The 19,160-nt window shown below is 53.1% G+C and overlaps 2 protein-coding genes and 1 long non-coding RNA gene across 21 annotated transcripts in view; 1 reads left to right on the top strand and 2 right to left on the bottom strand.

The window, feature by feature from the left end:
* LOC117975415 (uncharacterized) lies at positions 1 to 10,959 on the bottom strand. Of its 4 annotated transcripts, none has more exons than XR_008620398.2 (3): positions 10,746 to 10,959; positions 7,691 to 7,934; positions 1 to 5,927 (listed from the first exon to the last, which is right to left on the bottom strand). It is a non-coding gene; the product is annotated as an uncharacterized LOC117975415 (long non-coding RNA). The 4 variants fall into 4 exon arrangements; XR_004665660.3 differs by lacking the exon at positions 10,746 to 10,959 and adding an exon at positions 8,956 to 8,991; XR_010108909.1 differs by lacking the exon at positions 10,746 to 10,959 and adding an exon at positions 8,956 to 8,991 and having other exon boundaries at positions 1 to 5,894.
* NAB2 (NGFI-A binding protein 2) lies at positions 10,091 to 16,676 on the top strand. Of its 3 annotated transcripts, XM_055095504.2 has the most exons (7): positions 10,091 to 10,536; positions 12,332 to 13,205; positions 13,655 to 13,788; positions 14,125 to 14,176; positions 14,271 to 14,403; positions 14,616 to 14,807; positions 15,816 to 16,676. In XM_055095504.2, the coding sequence occupies exons 1-7, from the start codon at positions 10,454 to 10,456 to the stop codon at positions 15,923 to 15,925; spliced, it is 1,578 nt and encodes a 525-aa protein (XP_054951479.1). In that variant the 5' UTR covers positions 10,091 to 10,453; the 3' UTR covers positions 15,926 to 16,676. The 3 variants fall into 3 exon arrangements, with proteins under 3 accessions (XP_054951479.1, XP_054951480.1, XP_063449478.1); XM_055095505.1 differs by lacking the exon at positions 14,616 to 14,807 and having other exon boundaries at positions 10,117 to 10,536; XM_063593408.1 differs by having other exon boundaries at positions 10,117 to 10,536; positions 14,616 to 16,676.
* Positions 16,616 to 19,160, bottom strand: part of STAT6 (signal transducer and activator of transcription 6) — a 16,610-nt gene continuing 14,065 nt past the window's right edge. For all 14 annotated transcript variants that reach the window (XM_055095500.2, XM_063593403.1, XM_063593402.1 and 11 more), the window contains 3 exons: positions 18,268 to 18,333; positions 18,050 to 18,178; positions 16,616 to 17,961 (listed from right to left, as the gene is read on the bottom strand). In XM_055095500.2, coding sequence (XP_054951475.1) covers positions 17,772 to 17,961; positions 18,050 to 18,178; positions 18,268 to 18,333 — 385 coding nt within the window. In that variant the 3' untranslated portion in view covers positions 16,616 to 17,771. The remainder of the gene's footprint in view (positions 17,962 to 18,049; positions 18,179 to 18,267; positions 18,334 to 19,160) is intronic.

The following is a 19,160-nucleotide window of genomic DNA, read 5'->3' as shown; positions in this document are numbered from 1 at the left end:
TCTACGAAACCCGCCCCTATCAACCAATGGGATGGGCAGGGCTTCGAGCACCCAGCCCTCCAAGGGCCCTATGAGTCCCGCCCCTTAGCAACTGAAGAGAGAGGGCGGGAAAAGCAGCTTTCAGCCTATTGGAAAATGGGTTCTCACCCTAGCAGTGGCGACAGGAAGATCCCACCCCGCTAACAACATGCTTCCGTCTTCAGTTTATTTACAACTGGTGTGATTGATGGTAAGCTTAACCAATAGAAAATCGGAATGGGAGAGGCCTCCTTGACCAAACTCGGTATTTCCATAGAAGCTGTCTGAAGTTCCTTCCGTTTTCTTTCGGTTACTTTTTATCACGACCTTTCTGTTATGAGACGCCTACAGTTGAGATCGCTTTATGAGTAGGACCCTGATAGGACGATTTTTAAAGTCGACTGACAAAAGTGTGGTTCTCCAAAGTCCTAAAGGATTTAAAATAGAAGTCACAAAAAAGTGTGTGTCAATATTTTATAAGCATAAACATTAGCTTTTAAAAATGTATTCATAGGATTTTTATTTTTGGAAGTAAAATTAATGTTAGGATTAAGAAAGATTCATTTATTCCTCTTATCGTCTTGTGAGACAAATATAATTCTCTCCATTTAAGAAGCCAAAGCCAAGACAGCCACAGGAACCTGCCCAAGATTTCATAGTTCATCTGGTCTGTGATCCCAACCTAAATCCTACTGACTCCAAAGCCGGAGTTATTTATATGGATTAGCTGCTTCCCATTCAATGATTTAACACAGGGCCCAGCAGAGATCCAGGTGTTCAGAAACTGTTAGTAGAAATTGAAACTTTTTTTTAAGAGGATCTGATGGTGATGGGTAGGAAAACTACAGATGATAGAGCCAAATGAATTGAGGAATTCAAGGAAGGGGGCATCTCCTGGGGAAGGTTCAAGCTTTCAAAACAAGAATTTTTTTTTTTTTAATGTTTTTAGAGACAGGGTCATTCTCTGACACCCAAGCTGGAGTGCGACAGCACCATCACAGCTCAGTGTAACCTTGAATTCCTGGACTTAAACCATCTTCCCACCTCAGCTTCCTAGATAGGTTGGGCTACAGGGATGCACCACCATGCCCGGCTATTTGTTTGTTTCATTGTTGTTGTTGTTGTTGTTATTGAGACAAGGTCTCCTTCTGTAACCCTCCTGGAATGCAGTGGTGTAACCACAGCTCACTGCAGCCTCGAACTCCCAGGATCAAATGATCCTCCCACTTCAATCTCCCAAGTAGCTGGGACTACAGGCATGAGCCACTATGTCTGGCTTAATTTTTTAAAATTACTTTTTGTAGAGACAATATCTTGCTATGTTGCCCAGGCTGACCTCAAACTCCTGGCCTCAAGTGATTATCCCACCTTGGCCTCCCAAATTACTGAAATTACAGGAGTAAGCTACTGCACCTGGTCTAAAACAAGGAACTTTTTAAAAGTCAAAATGGGCCGGGCATGGTGGCTCAGGTCTGTAATCCTAACACTTTGGGAGGCCGAGGCGGGTGGATCAACTGAGGTCAGGAGTTCGACACCAGCCTGGCCAACATGGCAAAACCCCGTCTCTACTAAAAATACAAAAATTAGCCAGGCATGGTGGTAGGTGGCTGTAAGCCCAGCTACTCAGGAGGCTGAGGCAGGAGAATCCCTTGAACCCAGGAGGCGGAGGCTGCAGTGAGCCAAGATCGCCCCATTGCACTCCAGACTGGGTGACAGAACAAGACTCTGTCTCAAAAGAGAAAAAAAAAAAAAAAGTCAAAATGGGCTGGGCGTGGTGGCTCATGCCTGTAATCCCAGCACTTTTGGGAGGTTGAGGTGGGAGGATCACTTGAGGCCAGAAGTTCGAGACCAGCCTGGCCAACACAGCAAAACCCTATCTCTAATAAAAATACAAAAATTAGCCCAGCATGGTGGCGGGTTCCTGTAATCCCAGCTACTTAGGAGTCTGAGACAGAAGAATTGCTTGAGCCCAGGAGGCAGAGGTTGCAGTGAGCCGAGATCTTGCCACTTCACTCCAGCCTGGGCGACAGAGCGAGCCTCTCTTGTCTCAAAAAAAAAAAAATAAAGTCAAAATGGGGCTGAGCTATGGGCAAGAGAAGAAATTTCATTCGCAGAAGGAAAAGTCTAGGCCAACAGTGCTGATATGGTCATCCTGTATTTCACACACACACTCCCTCAGCTGACCTAGGGAAGTCAGCATCAATCATGTTGATACTATGTACCCTTGATAACATGAGATGAAAATGGCATTTTAACTCTGTGGTTTTCCTTCCCAAAACCCATAACACCACTCTAATCTTGAGAAAAACATTAGACAAATTCCAATAGAGGCATCCTACAAAATACCTGACCAGTACTCCTCAAAGCTGTCAAAGTCATCCAAACATCATTATGGGTTTTTTTGTTTTTGTTTTTTGAGACAGTTTCACTCTTGTTGAGCAGGCTGGAGTGCAATGGCACAAACTTGGCTCACCGCAACCTCCCCCTCCCAGGTTCAAGCGATTCTCCTGCCTCAGCCTCCCAAGTAGCTGGGATTACAGGTGTGTGCCACCCCGCCCAGCTAATTTCATATTTTTAGTAGAGATGGGGTTTCTCCATGTTGGTCAAGCTGGTCTTGAACTCCCGACCTCAGGTGATTTGCCCGCCTCGGCCACCCGAAGTGCTGGGATTACAGGCATGAGCCACCATGCCCAGCCCATTATGTTTTTGAGAACTAAACATAATGTGGTGGTCTAGATGGGATCCTGGAACAGAAAAACACATTAGTTTAAAAAAATGAGGCCGGGCACGGTGGCTCATGCCTGTAATCCCAGCACTTTCGGAGGCTGAGGCGGGCGGATCATGAGGTCAGGAGATGGAGACCATCCTGGCTAACATGGTGAAACCCCGTCTCTACTAAAAATAAAAAAAATTAGTCGGGCGTGGTGGCAGGTACCTGTAGTCCCAGCTACTCAGGAGGCTGAGGCAGGAGAGTGGTGTGAACCTGGGAGGCGGAACTTGCAGTGAGCTGAGATCGCTCCACTGCACTCCAGCCTGGACGACAGAGCAAGACTCCGTCTCAAAAAATAACAAAACAAAAAAAAACACGGAGGCTGAGCATGGTGGCTCACGCCTGTAATCCCAGCACTTTGGGAGGCCAAGGCGGGCGAATCACGAGATCAGGAGTTCAAGACCAGCCTGGCCACCATAGTGAAACCCCGTCTCTACTAAAAATACAAAAATTAGCTGGGCGTATGGCGGGCACCTGTAAACCCAGCTACTCGGGAGGCTGAGGCAGGAGAATCACTTGAACCTGGGAGGCGGAGGTTGAAGCAGTGAGCCAAGATCAGTGCCACTGCACTCCAGCCCGGTGACAGAGTAAGACTCAGTCTAAACAACAACAACAACAAAAACTCAAAGGAAATCTGAATAAACTGTAGACTTTAGTTAATAATAATGTTTCAATACTGTTTCATTAATGGTGCCAAATGTACCATACTAATGTCAGATAATAATTGGGGAAATTGAATGTAGGGTATATAGGAATTCACCATATTATCTTTTCAATTTTTCTGTACATGTAATGTTTCTAAAAATAAAGTTGGCTAGCCTCAGTGGTTCACACCTGTGATCCCAGCACTTTAGGAGACCGGGTCTGAGGATGGCTTGAGCCCAGGAATTCAAGACCAGCCTGGGCAACATAGTAGGACTCTGTCTTTACAAAAATACAAAAATTAGCCAAGTGTGTCGGCACGTGCCTGTAGTCCCAGCTGCTCAGGAGGCTGAGATGGGACGATCACTTGAGTCTGGGAGGTTGAGCCTGCAGTGAGCCATGATCGTGCCTCTGCACTCCACCCTGGGTGACAGAGTAAGACCTTGTTGCTAAAAAAATGAATAAATTGGGCAGGTGCAGTGGCTCATGCCTGTAATCCCAATGTCTTGGGAGGCCGAGGCAGGTGGATCACTTGAGCCTAGGAGTTTGAGACCAGCCTGGGCAACATAGTGAAACCCCGTCTCTACAAAGAATACAAAAAAAAAAAAAAAATTAGCCAGGTGTGGCATGCACCTGTGGTCCCAGCTACTTGGGAGGTTGACGTGGGAGAATCACCTGAGCCTGGGAAGTCAAGACTGCAATGAGCTGTCATTGCACCACTGTGCAGCCTAGGTGACAGAGTGAGACCCTGTCTCAAAATAAATAAATAAAATAAAATAAAGTCTACTAATATATATGTATAGATATGCATATGTATTTTTTTATGTGTAGGTATATATACACATATATATACACATACTTCATTTTTTTTACCAGGCCCCATTCTCACCATTCAGAGCTTGCTCTTTGGTTTTCACTAAAGCAAATCCAGGGGAACTAATTTCAGAAGATCACTGACCACTGACTATTAAAATATATAAATGAAGTGTATGGTAATGAGACTGGCTGTCCATAAACACATTACAACTTATCATCCAAATGAGGGCTGTCATTTCAAGATAGTCATTCAAGAAGCTTTTAGCTTTGTTTTAATGAGGACACTGCTCAAAACAACAAGAATCTCCTTCAGAGTCTATAACACACAATGCAATGAATATTCATTATCTGCAGGTGGATTGGATTTATGCAAATAGCCAAAAGAACTCAGGCCAACACTGATGAGTAAATGGGGTGGGAAATCTGGATGGTTAATGTGTTTCAAAATTTTTTGGATTTTTGAAAGATAGTATGGTGCATATACAAAATATAAAGCAACAATCCCAATGCATCAGGACAGCACCCAGTAATCAAACAAATTAATATTTCTGGAATGACACATATGATTTCATACTGTGGTAAGTGAAAGATGGAAAAGTGAAAACTATAAATAACCTTATGTAAGTTTAGGTCAGGTTCTGCCACAAAATAAATTCAGTTCAGATTAGGTTTTATTGTCAAATATGTTATGAAAAAGATTTTGTTTTTGTTTTTGAGACGGAGTTTTGCTTTTATCGCCCAGGCCAGAGTGCAATGGCGTGATCTCGGCTTGCTGCAACTTCTGCTTCCCAGGTTCAAGCGATTCTCATGCCTCCACCTCCCGAGTAGCTGGGATTACAGGCGCCCGCCACCACGCCCAGTTAATTTTTGTTTTCTTCTGTTTTGTTTTGTTTTGAGACCAAGTCTCACTCTGTCACCCAGGCTGGAGTGCGATGGCGCGATATCAGCTCACTGCAACTTCTGCTTCCCAGGTTCAAGCGATTCTCGTGCCTCCACCTCCCGAGTAGCTGGGATTACAGGCATGCGCCACCACGCCCAGGTAATTTTTGTATTTTTAGTAGAGACGGGGTTTCGCTATGTTGGCCGGCTTGTCTTGGACTCCTGACCTCAGGTGATCCACCCACCTCAGCCTCCCAAAGTGCTGAGATTAAGGGCATAAACCACAGTACCCGGTCAAGCTTTTGGTTTTCATAATTTTTTTAAATTTAGGAATTGTGGATAAAGGATTTGCAGGCCACGAATATTTGATGAAGGCGATTCCAGAGTTTTGAGAAGGAACACTCCATTCCACATACTCAGTCACCCAAGCTAGGAGCCTGAGAGTCACCCTAAACCCTCATTCTCTCCTCTCAACCCCTCAGCCAATCAATCAAGTCTTGTCGATCTTATTTTCTATCTTTTGAATCTGTTCTTTCCCCCCATGCCAGTGCCTTGCCATCTTTCAACTGAGAGGGTCCTTCAGTATTTTTCAAGCTGACCTTCCTACTGTTTTTGCAGCCATAAATCCTTCCTCCACTCTGCTCCTAAGTGCAGATCTGACCATGCCATGAGTCTTTGTTTCCAGAGTCTTTATGGTTCCAGTAACACCACAGGATGAAGTCCAACATCCTTAGTATGATCTAAAACTCAGATGCAAAGACACAAATAACTATAATAATGTTATTCAATGTTTGTCACCAATCTGTAATGAAACAATTTCAGAAATTAAGTGTAAGCATTTAGAAAGTTTTATAGGAATTTGACAGAGAAATTTTATATTTATTGAATCTAACAAAATGGTAGTTTATTTTGTTTTTTGAATAATTCATTTTTAGTGCATTCTATAAAAGTAGTGGACAATAATAGATTGGAAATGTTTTAAAAATTGGTCCTTAACCATACTTTGAAAAGCACTGGTCCAAAATATTTTTAATGTAATGTACCTGTACACCTCCCTAGGCTCGTTTCTAACCACCTCCACCCACCACCCAGCAATAATGAACAACCTTTTATAGTTTCTGAAACATATCACTCTGTTTCATACCTCCACCTCCATGGAAATGCACTTTCTGGCCTCTCTGACTTGACTTCCCTTCCTCCTAGAATTTTTGTTTTTGTTTTTGTTTTTTGTTTTTGAGACTCACTTTTTGCTCTGTGGTGCAGGGATGCAGTGGCGCCATCAAGGCTCACTGCAGCCTTCAACTTCTGGGCTCAAATGTTCCTCCCACCTCAGCCTCCTAAAGTGCTATGATTACAGGTGTGAGCCACCGCCCTGGCCACTCCTGGAAATCTCATACTGACTGCATCATCACCTCCTTTGGATGCCTGTCTAAACCAAGGCCCCTCACAACTCCAAGCAGAACAGATCACTCACCCTCTTATACTTCTGTCATTGTTGTACCCATATTATTGCACTATGTTGTAATTATTCGTTTATAGGTCTATTTCCCCTATTAGTCTGTGAGTTCCTTAAAGGCAGTGGTTAGGATTATCTGTCTTTCAGGAGTGAAACATTTCTTATAAAATAACTAACTTGAAGGACAACATTCCTTAGATGATAAATTCTGGCATGTTATTGAAAGAGAAAAAAGGGATCATTACTTTATACTTTTCTATTACCAGCCAGGACTTTAGCCTACTACCTTTAGCATCTGAGTGTGAATTAATTTACCAGAATGGTGGACATTTTAGAAGGCCAAGGAGCCAGACTGTGGGACTCACTGGAAACTTCACAAGGGAAAGAGATATGGAAAACAAATGTCTTCACTTAAACAGTTTTGCCCAGGCTCAGCCCCTTTGGGAGTAAAATCTGTGTCATGTGCCCTTTCAAAGTTGCACAGGCCTGTGAATAGGATCAGTTTATTCATTTCAGAGGGTCCACCAGATAACAGGCCTATCCTGGAGAGGTCCTGGATTTCGGCTGAAACAAGCAACTATAATTGGAAATGTATACAAAGAGCAATGAGGAGGCCACCGAGGGGTGGGAGGAATTAATTCTGCCTGGAGGAGTGGAAGGGGTCCAGGAAGGAGAGGGTGAGCCAAACCTTGCTGAGTGAGTCGGATCTGGCCCAGTGGAGACGTTGGGGGAGGAGTGAGCAGAGCAATCTGCTAGATGAAAATCTACACGTGCGCGTAGGGACGACAGTCTCTGCACTCCTTTTCCGCCCACTTTCCTCCCTTTCCTCGCAATCGTTTCCCCTTTTCTTGGAAAACTAGGACTGAGGATACTGTTTCCCTTCACGGAGGAGACCAGTACAGATAAAGGAATATTAATCCTTTTTATCACGAGATCAGTTCCTCTGGTCTGTCTTTGAGAGCACTGGGGATGGGGGGAGCAGGTGAGTCAGGCAAAGAAGTGGTCCTTCTTTGAGTGAGCCAAGGGGACACAGGGGAGAACAGGTCCCATGCAGGAAACAAATGAAAATTTTTGTATTTGTCCCCACTCCCCCCCCCACACACACACACCTGTCTCTTTGTTTTTCTATAGTTTCCCATGGTCTCCGTCTTTGTCTTTGCCTCTTTCCCTTTGCTACAGGCTGGAAATTCCTTGTTCTCAACGGAAGGGAGTAGGAGGGGAGTTGGGGGTGGCAGGAGTGGGCGGGAAGAACAGACATCTCGGCAGCTCTGGCTGCGGGCTGCGGGGGCGCTCTGGGCCTCTGGCGGGCCCTGACAAGTCAATGATTTTTTAAATAGGGGCTCATACACAAACCTAGAGAGAGAGAGAGGAACACAGATATACAAGTGGATATAAAGAAACATATAAATACATAATCTCGGGTACAGAGACACAAACTGGCAGTAGCGTCTTAAATATGCTTAGCATTCTACAATTTAGAGAGTTTTCCTGTACATTCTCTCATCCGAATCTCACGACAATCTTGAGAAACAAGGGCACAAAGACACAAACACCCGGTAGTTTCACTCTCACACACGGGTTCGCACCCGGACCCCCGCTGGCTCCCCTAGGGGAGTGGGCAGGCCCCTTCTGCGGAATTTCTCTTCCCTCGTCCCTCTCTGGCCGAGCACCCCCTCTCCCAGGACCCGGGAGCGGAGAGCTCAAAATCGGCTCCTCCCTCCCCCTCTTTCCCGGATCAGGACCGGGACCCGGGCGCCCCGCGCCCAGTAGGTTGCCGCTCACTTGCTCACGCCCTACTCCGCCTCCTCCTTGGGCGGGCGTCTCCCTCCAGATCCTAAGGCTCAGCGCCGCCCCAAGGGGGCCGGGGTGGGAGGGAGGGGGGCGCCTCGAGCAGAGGCTGCGTGGGCGGAGGATGTGCGTCACGGGGAGCGTGGGCTGGGGGAGGGAGGGGGCACGTGGAAACCCGGGGCCAGCGGCTGGCAGCCCGGGATCCAAAATAACCTGAGGTGGGGGGGGAGGGGTCGCCCACACCCCGTACGGGGTCGGGAGCGTCCCCAGGGGAGCCCGTCTAGCCGCACCCTCCAGTTGCGGGGCGGGGGACTGGGAGACGGGACTCTGCTCGTTCCCACCACCCCCACTGTGTTTGGCGCTTAATAGGTTGGAGAAGAGGACCTGAGCAACTGAAATCCTCCCACCAACAACGCGCTCCTTCTCCCCGGAACCCACAAGGCGGAAAGGTCTCCTCGCTAGGCCACATTGTAAAACCAGCCCCGGTCCACGGCCTCCACGCCCCGCCATGCCCCACCCCAGCCCCTCAGAAGTGCGGACAGAGAGGCGGGGCGGGGCTGAGGTTTCGGACTAGGGGAAACCTCACCTGTGGCCAGTCCGCTCGCTTTCCCCGGCCCCCACCCCCCCCCTTTCCCTGGGGCTTAGAGTCTATGGGCCGGGCCCTTAGAGCCCCCGCCTCCCCCAACAGCCCTCCCAGCCGTGGGCGGGAGTGCAATGCGAACCAGATGGGGCTAGGAGAAACCAAAGGGGGAGACGGTGGTGGGTTGCAGAGGCGGGGGCTAAGCTCCTTCAAGGCGCTCCTCCTTCCAGCTCCGCCGCAGGAAGTCACGTCGTAGGCTCCCGACCTCTTACTCATCTTCCACTAGACTCTCGGGCGAGGTCCCTAATAGACGGCCCCAGGAAGGGTATCGTCTTTGTCACAGCCTTGCCACACAAAATTCCCAAGCAGGGCCTCATCCTCAGCAAACAGAGGACAAGTGGAGGAATCCCTGCCTGACCTACGCGCTGACAAAAGCCGACGCATATAATCAACACGCGCACCTAAGTGGTGGCGTGCAGCATGACCCTCCCATTCCTGTTTCCCAAACTTTCCAGGCTAGCATGGAGGCCTGGGTTTCTGAGAGCGACCCCCTCAGATTATTCCATTGGGGGCTGAGGAGGGGCGCGGGGATATCTAGGAGATCCCTGCAGAGCCCCACGCTCTCAGGCCCGCCTTAAGTGCACACTATACGGGAGTCAGATGCACGCACAGGAGAAGCCGCACAGCCCAGCCTTCGCTAACTTTTCCCGGCTCACTCCTAACATTCACACGTCCAGCACCACAAGGCCTGAGTATGGGCAACGGGCGTCCCCGTAGTTGTTTAGGCGCGTGTGCACGTCCGTGCGCTTCTGTGTCTTTGTGTACTTGTGCGTGGTTGTGAAACTCCTCTCTCAGCTCGGAGGGGTGGGGGAGAGAAGGAATGTCGCCGGCGGGGCGCTCACGTGGGTACGTGGGCGCCAAGAGGGCCGGCTGTGCATCCGGCGTGGGCGGCACAGAACGACCTCGCCCCGCCCGCTGGGTCCCCAAGCCCGCCCTCCACAGCCGGGCCTCGGTCACCTCGGTCCCCAATTCGGCGCCCCGGCTCTGAATCCCCGCCCCCGCCTCCTGCTCCACACCCCCTCCCCCCCCGCCTCCTGCTCCACACCCCCTCCCCCCCCGTCTCCGCCTCTCCCAGTCTCTAAGCCGCGGCGTCTCCGCGGCCGAGAGGCCCCAGCGCCCGCCCCCCCGGCCCCCGCCCCCACTCCCGCCCCCGGCTCTGCCCACGCCCTCCGCCCGCCAGCCCGGCAGCCAGCGCAGCTCCGGGCCTCGCTCCCCGTGCGTCCTGCGGGGGCGGAGGCGCGGAGAGGCGGCAAGCGCAGCCGGGGAGGGTGGGGGGGCAGAGGCACAGACAGAGGCGCGGAGGCTCGGAGAGAGAAGACGTGGAGGGAGGGACAGAGCCTGGACAGCGGTGGACACGGCATCGTGCGCGGGGAAGAGGGCAGCACGCAGCAGGCGCCGAGCGCCGGGCACCGAGAAGGGCAGCCCGGGTGGTCTCCGGCCGTCCATGCACAGAGCGCCTTCCCCCACAGCCGAGCAGCCGCCGGGCGGAGGGGACAGCGCCCGCCGGACCCTGCAGCCCAGACTCAAGTTAGTGGGCAAAGGGAGGCAGCGGGGAGTGGAGATGGGTGGAGCTGGACTTGGGAATGGGGTCCAGAGGGCGGAGGTCGAGGGGAGGACGTGGGGAAGCAGGACGGGGGTGGGGGGTGGAGACTGATGGAAAAGGGGGTGCGTCTTCGAATTAGGGGGCCCTGGGAGCAGGCAAGCATCTGATGAAGCTGGATATGAAAGAGTAGTACCTAAATCTCCATTCCTGGTTTACTCTGTGGGCTCCATCTGGCCTAAGAGCCCCCTGCAAAGAATGTGGGAGCCTCCAAGCACCAGGGGATGCCCTGGAGCTCGAGCTGGCATCAGTGCGGAAGGTGGGGGGACGCTCAGTTGCCTCAGTCCCTCGTTGGCACGGAGCGCGCGGGCCCCCGGGGTCCTGGAGAAGGCGGTGCCTTTGAGTTAAAGGAGCATCAGCGGGGGAAAGGGGGGGTGACGAGGGAGGCAGGGAGGCCTTAGGCGTTCCTTCCCATATCTGTCCCTTTATTCACAGAGCGGGGAGGGGAGTTTCAGTGTGCAGCCCCTTCATCAAGAGGCCTTGAGCCGCTCCCCCACTCCACTTGAAGATGCGGGTGGAAAATAAGGGAGAGGAGAGTAGGCGGGAGCCCCTGGGCGGTTTTCGCCTACAGACGCTACCACTGTGGGAGTGTGTGTGGGCGGAACGGCCCCGGAGCAGAACAATTGCGCCCCTCCCCCTGCCACGGCCCCTGAGCTGAAGGAAAAGGCTGACCGAGGAAGTGGGGAGTGTCACTGCTAGGAGAGGGGCCACTGAGGAGCACTGGGCAGCCTGGAAGGGTGGAGAGGTCCTGAGGGGAGAGAGGAAGCGTGCGTTAAGAATGCTTAACCAGGCCGGGCGGGCGCGGTGGCTCACGCCTGTAATCCCAGCACTTTGGGAGGCCGAGGCGGGTGGATCACGAGGTCAGGAATTCGAGCCCAGCCTGACCAACATGGTGAAACCCCGTTTCTACTAAAAATACAAAAATTAGCCGGGCGTGGTGGCGGGTGCCTGTAATCTCAGCTACTCAGGAGGCTGAGGCAGGAGAATCGCTTGAACCCGGGAGGCGGAGGTTGCAGTGACAGCGCCACTGCACTCCAGCCTGGGTGACAGAGCGAGACTCCGTCTCAAATAAATAAATAAATAAATAAATAAATAAATAAATAAATGCTTAACCCCTGGGAAAAGCTGAGCGGAGAAGAGTAAGGCACCACCTGGCTCACTGAGTGGGAAAGCCAGGGAAGGTGCCACACCCTCCCTTTTAGCCACCTGGGGCTGTGGCCCCTTCACAGGGAATGAAGCTGGCCAGCAGCGTCCACTGTGGGGGAGACTGGGCTCCTACATTCACTTTAGTATGGGTGACTTCACTTCAGTGTTGAGACTGCTGAGTGTTTAGAGTGGAAGGTGAGGATTGTGTTTTGGGGGAGAGGGAGGTCCAGCCATCCCAGGTCGGTGCTGGTCAGCCTCAGCGCTCGAGTTCTTCTTGCCCCAGACCAAAAAGATAAAAGCTGAAGATAAGGTTGTAAGACGCTTCGACTCCTACAGACACAGGCCACTGACTTTTGGGGCTTCGGGCCAGTCTAGGACGGCACTGGCTTGTCCATGCCTCTGAGCAGTGCCTGATTCTGAGAGTCTGTACTCAGACCTGGGCACTGGGCAGGATAGCATCCAAATGAGGGAGGGGAAGAAAAGCAGGCAGGAAAGAGAGAACAATTGTTAGTGTGGGTTGGTACCCAGTAGGGGAACTTGCACCGACTGCCTCTCTCTTGTGCCCCTCCTTCTCAGGCCCAGTGCCCGAGCCATGGCACTGCCTCGGACGCTGGGGGAGCTGCAGCTGTACCGGGTCCTGCAGCGCGCCAACCTCCTTTCCTACTATGAGACCTTCATCCAGCAGGGAGGGGACGACGTGCAGCAGCTGTGTGAGGCGGGTGAGGAGGAGTTTCTGGAGATCATGGCACTTGTGGGCATGGCCACCAAGCCCCTCCATGTCCGGCGCCTGCAGAAGGCACTGAGAGAGTGGGCCACCAATCCAGGGCTCTTCAGTCAACCAGTGCCTGCTGTTCCCGTCTCCAGCATCCCGCTCTTCAAGATCTCTGAGACTGCGGGTACCCGGAAAGGGAGCATGAGCAATGGGCATGGCAGCCCAGGGGAAAAGGCAGGCAGTGCCCGCAGTTTTAGCCCCAAGAGCCCCCTTGAACTTGGAGAGAAGCTATCACCACTGCCTGGGGGACCTGGGGCAGGGGACCCCCGGATCTGGCCAGGCCGGAGCACTCCAGAGTCGGACGTTGGGGCAGGAGGAGAAGAGGAGGCTGGCTCGCCACCCTTCTCCCCCCCTGCAGGGGGAGGAGTCCCTGAGGGGACTGGGGCTGGGGGGCTGGCAGCAGGTGGGACTGGGGGTGGTCCAGACCGACTGGAGCCAGAGATGGTACGCATGGTGGTGGAAAGTGTGGAGAGGATCTTCCGGAGCTTCCCAAGGGGGGATGCTGGGGAGGTCACATCCCTGCTAAAGCTGAATAAGAAGCTGGCACGGAGCGTTGGGCACATCTTTGAGATGGATGATAATGACAGCCAGAAGGAAGAGGAGATCCGCAAATACAGCATCATCTATGGCCGTTTCGACTCTAAGCGGCGGGAGGGCAAGCAGCTCAGCCTGCACGAGGTGAGAACCCCCAGGCCTCCTAGGATTGCCCTTGACTTCCAGGTCTCCAGCCGCTTACCTCTGCGAGTTTCTACAGTCTCCGACTATCTTTCATTATCTCTTGACCAGGACCCCAGGCCCTGATCCCCTCCCCAACAGGCCCCTACCCCAGCGGCTGCAGTGCTTCCATCCTCAGCTGAGGGGGAAGCAGAGATACAGGCAGCACCGAGCTGTTCAGCTCCTTGTCACTCAGGACCCCACAGGAGAGGAGGAGGCCCCGGGCATTCCTAGGAAGCTGTGGGTGCTGACCTCTGTCTTCCCACCTCAGAAAGCTCCCATGTAGTGTCAAAACCAAAGCAAGCGTCTGATGGATGGGCCTCATTTGTCCGATGGTGAAGGGGTGTGAGGAGGTCTGGTGAGGCAGCGGGGAAGTTCGAATTCTGACTCTCCTGGCTGCCCTCCCTCCACAGCTCACCATCAACGAGGCTGCTGCCCAGTTCTGCATGAGGGACAACACGCTCTTATTACGGAGAGTGGAGCTCTTCTCTTTGTCCCGCCAAGTAGCCCGAGAGAGCACCTACTTGTCCTCCTTGAAGGGCTCCAGGTGAGACCCCTTCCCCAGGTCCTTCCTGGACTGGAATCCTGCTATGGAGTTAGATCATGTCCTAACCTTCAGCTCAGGCAGCTCTAGGCCTGCTTCCCGCCCATCTGGATGTCCTGCTTTTGGCCAAGTCAGCTTGTCTCAGGTCTGGTCTCTCCTCCCATCCATGTCGGATCCCCCCCAACCCCCTACAACAATAGTGCTTGAACTAGAGACTCTTTCTCGGCCAGCTTCTTGGCAAAGGTTTTAAATAACACATGCCTCTGGCTGGGTTCTGTGCTCTGCCGGTCGAGTGGCCCTCGTCAGCCTCACCCACTTTATTCTTACCCATCTTTTCAGGCTTCACCCTGAAGAACTGGGAGGCCCTCCACTGAAGAAGCTGAAACAAGAGGTATGTTTTCCGGGGTGCATATAGGGGCATTGGGCATCCTTCCCCGATCCCCTCCCTTGCCAGGTCTTCATTTCCCCATGTTGGGCATCCACAGGTTGGAGAACAGAGTCACCCTGAAATCCAGCAGCCTCCCCCAGGCCCTGAGTCCTATGTACCCCCATACCGCCCCAGCCTGGAGGAGGACAGCGCCAGCCTGTCTGGGGAGAGTCTGGATGGACATTTGCAGGGTGAGTGTGCCTCAGAACACTTTTCTCTTCATTGAGGGTGGGGGAGTAGGGGAGGGGGTTGGGGGAGGAGTGAGCCAGGAGGCAGTGCCTGAAACAGGGTTGGGAGACCTGGCTGGAGGGGGGGGCAGAAGGGCCTGTGGGCTGGCTATGTGGTTGAGGGTGGGGGTTCCATTGGCTGCAGCCCCTTACCTGACCAGTGCCCATGCCCACAGCTGTGGGGTCATGTCCAAGGCTGACGCCGCCCCCTGCTGACCTGCCTCTGGCATTGCCAGCCCATGGGCTATGGAGCCGCCACATCCTGCAGCAGACATTGATGGACGAGGGGCTGCGGCTCGCCCGCCTCGTCTCCCACGACCGCGTGGGCCGCCTCAGCCCCTGTGTGCCTGCGAAGCCACCTCTCGCAGGTGAGGCAGCCAGCAGTGCTGTCCCCAAGCACCCCGACCACCCAGGCCCCACACAGCAATTCTGGTGTCCTGGGGCCAGGTGGGAGGAAGAGGGATATAGTCGTCAGAGAGGGCAGTAGGATGGCTGGGCTCCAGCCAGCCAGGCCTTGGGGTGCAGAGAGGCAGACCCTGCCGAGCTGCTCCCACCATGGAAAGTCTGGTCCTAGTGTAGATCTGTGAAAGGGGAACTGGGGAACGGGGGACAGAGAAAAGAGGATGAAGGAGCAGGAAGGAGGAGCATCAATAAGGGAAGCTCAGATGGCACTTCCACCAACCCAGGAGTGGGGAGCAGGCTAGGAGTTGTGGGGATGGGGATGGGGATGCCCAGCTTGGAAGCAGAGGAGCCCAAAGCAGTGATGCTTTGTGTGTGGAAGGGGGAAGAGGGAGTGGGCCGGCGGAGGGCCGGGCAGCCGCTGGGCTGAGAGTGACGCAGCAGACAAAGCCACCAACCCTGGCTTGGTATTTTTAAACTGTGCGTGGGTGGGAAGTGGGGGCGGGGACTGGAAGGGGGGCTCTTCTTGAGGGAGGAGCTCGGAGGCTGGCTTCCTGTGCTCCCTCTGATTTGGCTACCAAAAAACTTGGGGGGCCATGGTAGAGTGGCCTGGGAGGGGCCTGGGAGGGGGCCAGGGATGAGTGGGGGTGGCAGAGCTTAGGAAGGGGGGAGGGGAGAGGTCAGAGCCAAACCACCCCCGCAGCTCCTGACAGAACCAGAAATTCCAGCGCAACCGAGGAGGCGGGAGAGAAAGAGAGACAGACAGAGACAGAGCTACGCACAGCCAGGGAGGGGAGGGGGCTCACACACATGGGAATGGAACCCCCCATACACATGCAGTGGGCAGGAGGCAGTAATTCAATAAACCTAAACTGAGCCCATCTTCACAGCTTTCTTTGCCCCTGCTTCTGTTCCCAACCACCTCTGTCTGCAGCCAGTCACCCTGCAGTCTCCTAACTGCCCCCTTTTCCCTGCAGAGTTCGAGGAAGGGCTGCTGGACAGATGTCCTGCCCCAGGACCCCATCCCGCGCTGGTGGAGGGTCGCAGGAGCAGCGTGAAAGTGGAGGCTGAGGCCAGCCGGCAGTGAGGGGTGGACTGGTGTCTTCAGACCCAGGACCTCAGACTTCTGGCTCACACAGACCCCCACGCTCTCCATCCCCGGAATCTAGTCACAACCCTGGATCCTTCCTCTGCCCTTCTCCTGCCTCCCCACCTGCTCCATGGGCATAAGACTGTGGGGCTTCAAGCAATAACAAGCAGAGGCCTGGAGAGAGGACACAAGGAGGGTGCGTGGTGCCCTCACCCCTGCCCAGAGCGAGGGGGCAAGGACTCTGCCTCCAGGGCATCTGGGGTTTTCCCCTCCCTCACACAACACACTCCCATTCTCTTTAGGTTTGCACCAGTGGTGTGAGCAGTTGGACTCAGTTTGGACAAGGGGGAAAGGGGGACTTCCCTGGGAAGGTCCAGCTAAAAGTGACAACATTTGCCCCCAGAATTGGGGGCCTGGGAACACTGGACCTGCGCCTTCTCCCCTCTCCTTCCCCGTTTTTGTGCTTCTGGTTTGTTTCTTTAATTTAACAAGTGCTGCAGTTTGCCCTCCCATTCCCATCTATCCCCCAAGTCCTTTGCAATTTCTTCCCTGCCCTACATAGGGGCGGTGGGTGTGGGATCCCTTCACTGGCCCCCTCGGGAGGCCTGGGTTGGACTCAGGGTCTCCTCCAGCTGGGGGCTGGACCGCAGCACCTATCTGAGCAGTTAGAGCGTCTTTCTTTTCAGATTGTGTACAGTAGATTATTTATTTTGTTATTTTGGAATAAAATTTATTTTATGGCTTAGGATCTATGACCCCTGCCTTGAGAGGGAGAATGGGATGGGGGAGTGAAGGGAAGCTGGCAGTGGATAGGGCAACAGAAAAGATGCAGCAGGCAGGGCCCTCTCACACACTGGAGGGCCACATGGCCAGGCCTGGACCCAGACTCTCACCCTGGCTCCCAGGCAGCATTGGAGGTGTGGAGCCATACGTAGATGTCACAGCCACTTGGACCCACTTGGGCACAGTCAGACTCCAAATTCAGAGTATTTGGGGGTTAGCATATGTCAGAGAGGCCAGCACACTTGCTGCTGTCTTCTGTGCAGTGTCTCACCCTCCCAAATTTGTGTTGTCACATAGGCAAAAGCAGATAGACACATGTTCTATGTGGTCATGCAACTAAGGTGCCAGCTATACATTTAACATATCCTAGGTACATACACGTTCACACAGCTATACACGAAGAATCTCAGCCCTTGTACTTTTGCATAGTCTCATATACGTATCAGAAGCCTCCACCTGGCTAACAGGAATTTGGGGCTTTGGGAGATTTTTTAATCAGGGCAAAACTTGTATTAGTAACCACATATCCAGACCCCTCCTGTGCTCCCACCCAGGGTCCCTTGAGCTGCTTCCCATTCCCCCAGGGCTGAGACCCAATATCCTCTATCCCTGGCCTCTAGTGTAAATGTGTCTGTATGTTCCTGCCTATCCGTCCTAGGCCCTGGGTCAGAATGGGTGGAGAAGCCTTCCATGCCCTAACCTGTGCTCTTACCCAGCCCCCCTCCTGCTCAGCCCCATCACCCTCAGAGAGCTCTGTATGTGTGTGTGCGTGCGTGTGCGCGCTGCAGGTGCAGGCATGTTGGGGTGTGTCTCAGAGCCTGAACTTCCCTTCCAGTCAGTGCTGGAAGGAGGTGGGCAGGGGAATGATAGAAAGGAAGGAGTGGATTGGCTCCACCCACTGTGCATTCTCCTGTTAGTCTTTTCCTCCTGACCCAGGAGTAGGTGGGGATAGGAGGGCACCCTCCCCATCTGCTGCTTGGCAGGGCATGAGCAAGTGTCCAGAGCAGGTCTGTGGGGGTAGTAGAAGAGCTGTCTCTTTGGGTTCTCCCTCCAGTTGGGATTACCAACTGGGGTTGGCCCTTAGGTCCATGTGGGACATTGAGATCCCAGATTGCCCATAGTGGGAGGGCTGCAGGAGGGGCTGTGCCCCCAAGGACCCTACCCCCGACTCCCCTTGCCCCTCCAGGAGAAGCTTAGTGAGGTCCTGTTCAGTGGGAGGCAGCAGAGGAGGGAATATGTCTTCACCAATCCTGCAAGGAGATGGGAGAAGCAGTGGAGTAGGCATGGCGCCCACTCCCCTAGATGCCACCCAGCCTCCACTCCCAAGCTGCCACTCACCAAGTGCCCTGAGGAAACGCTGTCACTGGCTGGCTCAGGCAGCTGTCTTCCACCATGGTCACATCTGAGCAGAGCAGGGGGTCAGGGCTGGACACAGCATGCTCCTGAGGCTGGCACGGCAGCAGGCCCCTGCCAGGAACCAGCAATGGAAATAAGGAGAGCGGGGCAAGGCCAGGAAAGAAGAGGCACATGGGGTCAGGAGGGGCTTTGTCACTCACTGGGGGTGAGGCTGGTCAAAGGGCAGGCTCATCTGGCCCAGGCTGGGGGGCATCTGCAGGTGAGGCCTGGAAGTAGGGAGAGCACAGTTAGAGGAAGGCAGGCTAGGCAAATGCAGAGTGGTGCAAAGTCAGGACCACTGAGTGAGGAAACAAGCTCCAGCTCCTTATCCTGACTTAGTCATGGCCTTGGGCAAGCTATTTCTATGCTCTGAGCTCAGTCTTCTCATCTGTAAAATGTGCGTGTTATGGGGGTGGATTAGCCAATTTCTAATGTTTCTTTGGACTCTGAACTTTGGTAGTTCTTAAGTCCCCAAGTCCTCACTCCCGCCTCACCTTCTGGGAAGGGAGATGTTGTGTCTTGACTAAGAGTTAATAAGCACCCGAGTGTCATACTTCGGGAAGAAAAATGTCTAGGCCATTTCAAGACCAAAACAGATGAGTAAACAAAAACCAACACAGCAGAGAAGTGACAGTGGCTCTCAGGGGCAGGACAGAAAATAATAATAACAGTCATGCACCACATTAACGACATTTCTGTCAACTACAGACCACAGTGGTCCCATAAGATTATAATCAAGGCCAGGCAGAGTGACTCACACCTGTAATCCTAACGCTTTGGGAGGCCGAGGTGGGAGGATCACTTAAGCCCAGGAGTTTGAGACCAGCTTGGGCAGTAAGTGAGACCTTGTCTGCAGAAAAACCTTAAAAAAGAATTAGCCGAGTGTCGTGGTGCACTACAGCAGGAGGATTGCTCGAGCCCAAGAGGCGGAGGTTGCAGGGAGCTAAGATCGCACCACTGCACTCCAGTGAGGGAGACCCTGTCTCAAAAAAAAAAAAAAATTATAATCAAGCTGAAAATTCCTATCACACAAATATTTACCATTATGTTACTA

This window comes from Pan paniscus, chromosome 10, assembly GCF_029289425.2.
Source record: "Pan paniscus chromosome 10, NHGRI_mPanPan1-v2.0_pri, whole genome shotgun sequence".
NCBI lineage: Eukaryota > Metazoa > Chordata > Mammalia > Primates > Hominidae > Pan > Pan paniscus.
Note: the sequence above shows the minus strand (reverse complement) of the source record. Positions and strands in the feature narration are given on the sequence as shown.

Coding starts and splice junctions, on each gene's coding strand:
- NAB2 (XM_063593408.1), top strand. CDS start 10,454: ATGCACAGAGCGCCTTCCCCCACAGCCGAGCAGCCGCCGGGCGGAGGG. Junction 13,206..13,654: donor AGCAGCTCAGCCTGCACGAG/GTGAGAACCCCC, acceptor CTCCCTCCACAG/CTCACCATCAACGAGGCTGC. Junction 13,789..14,124: donor TCCTCCTTGAAGGGCTCCAG/GTGAGACCCCTT, acceptor CCATCTTTTCAG/GCTTCACCCTGAAGAACTGG.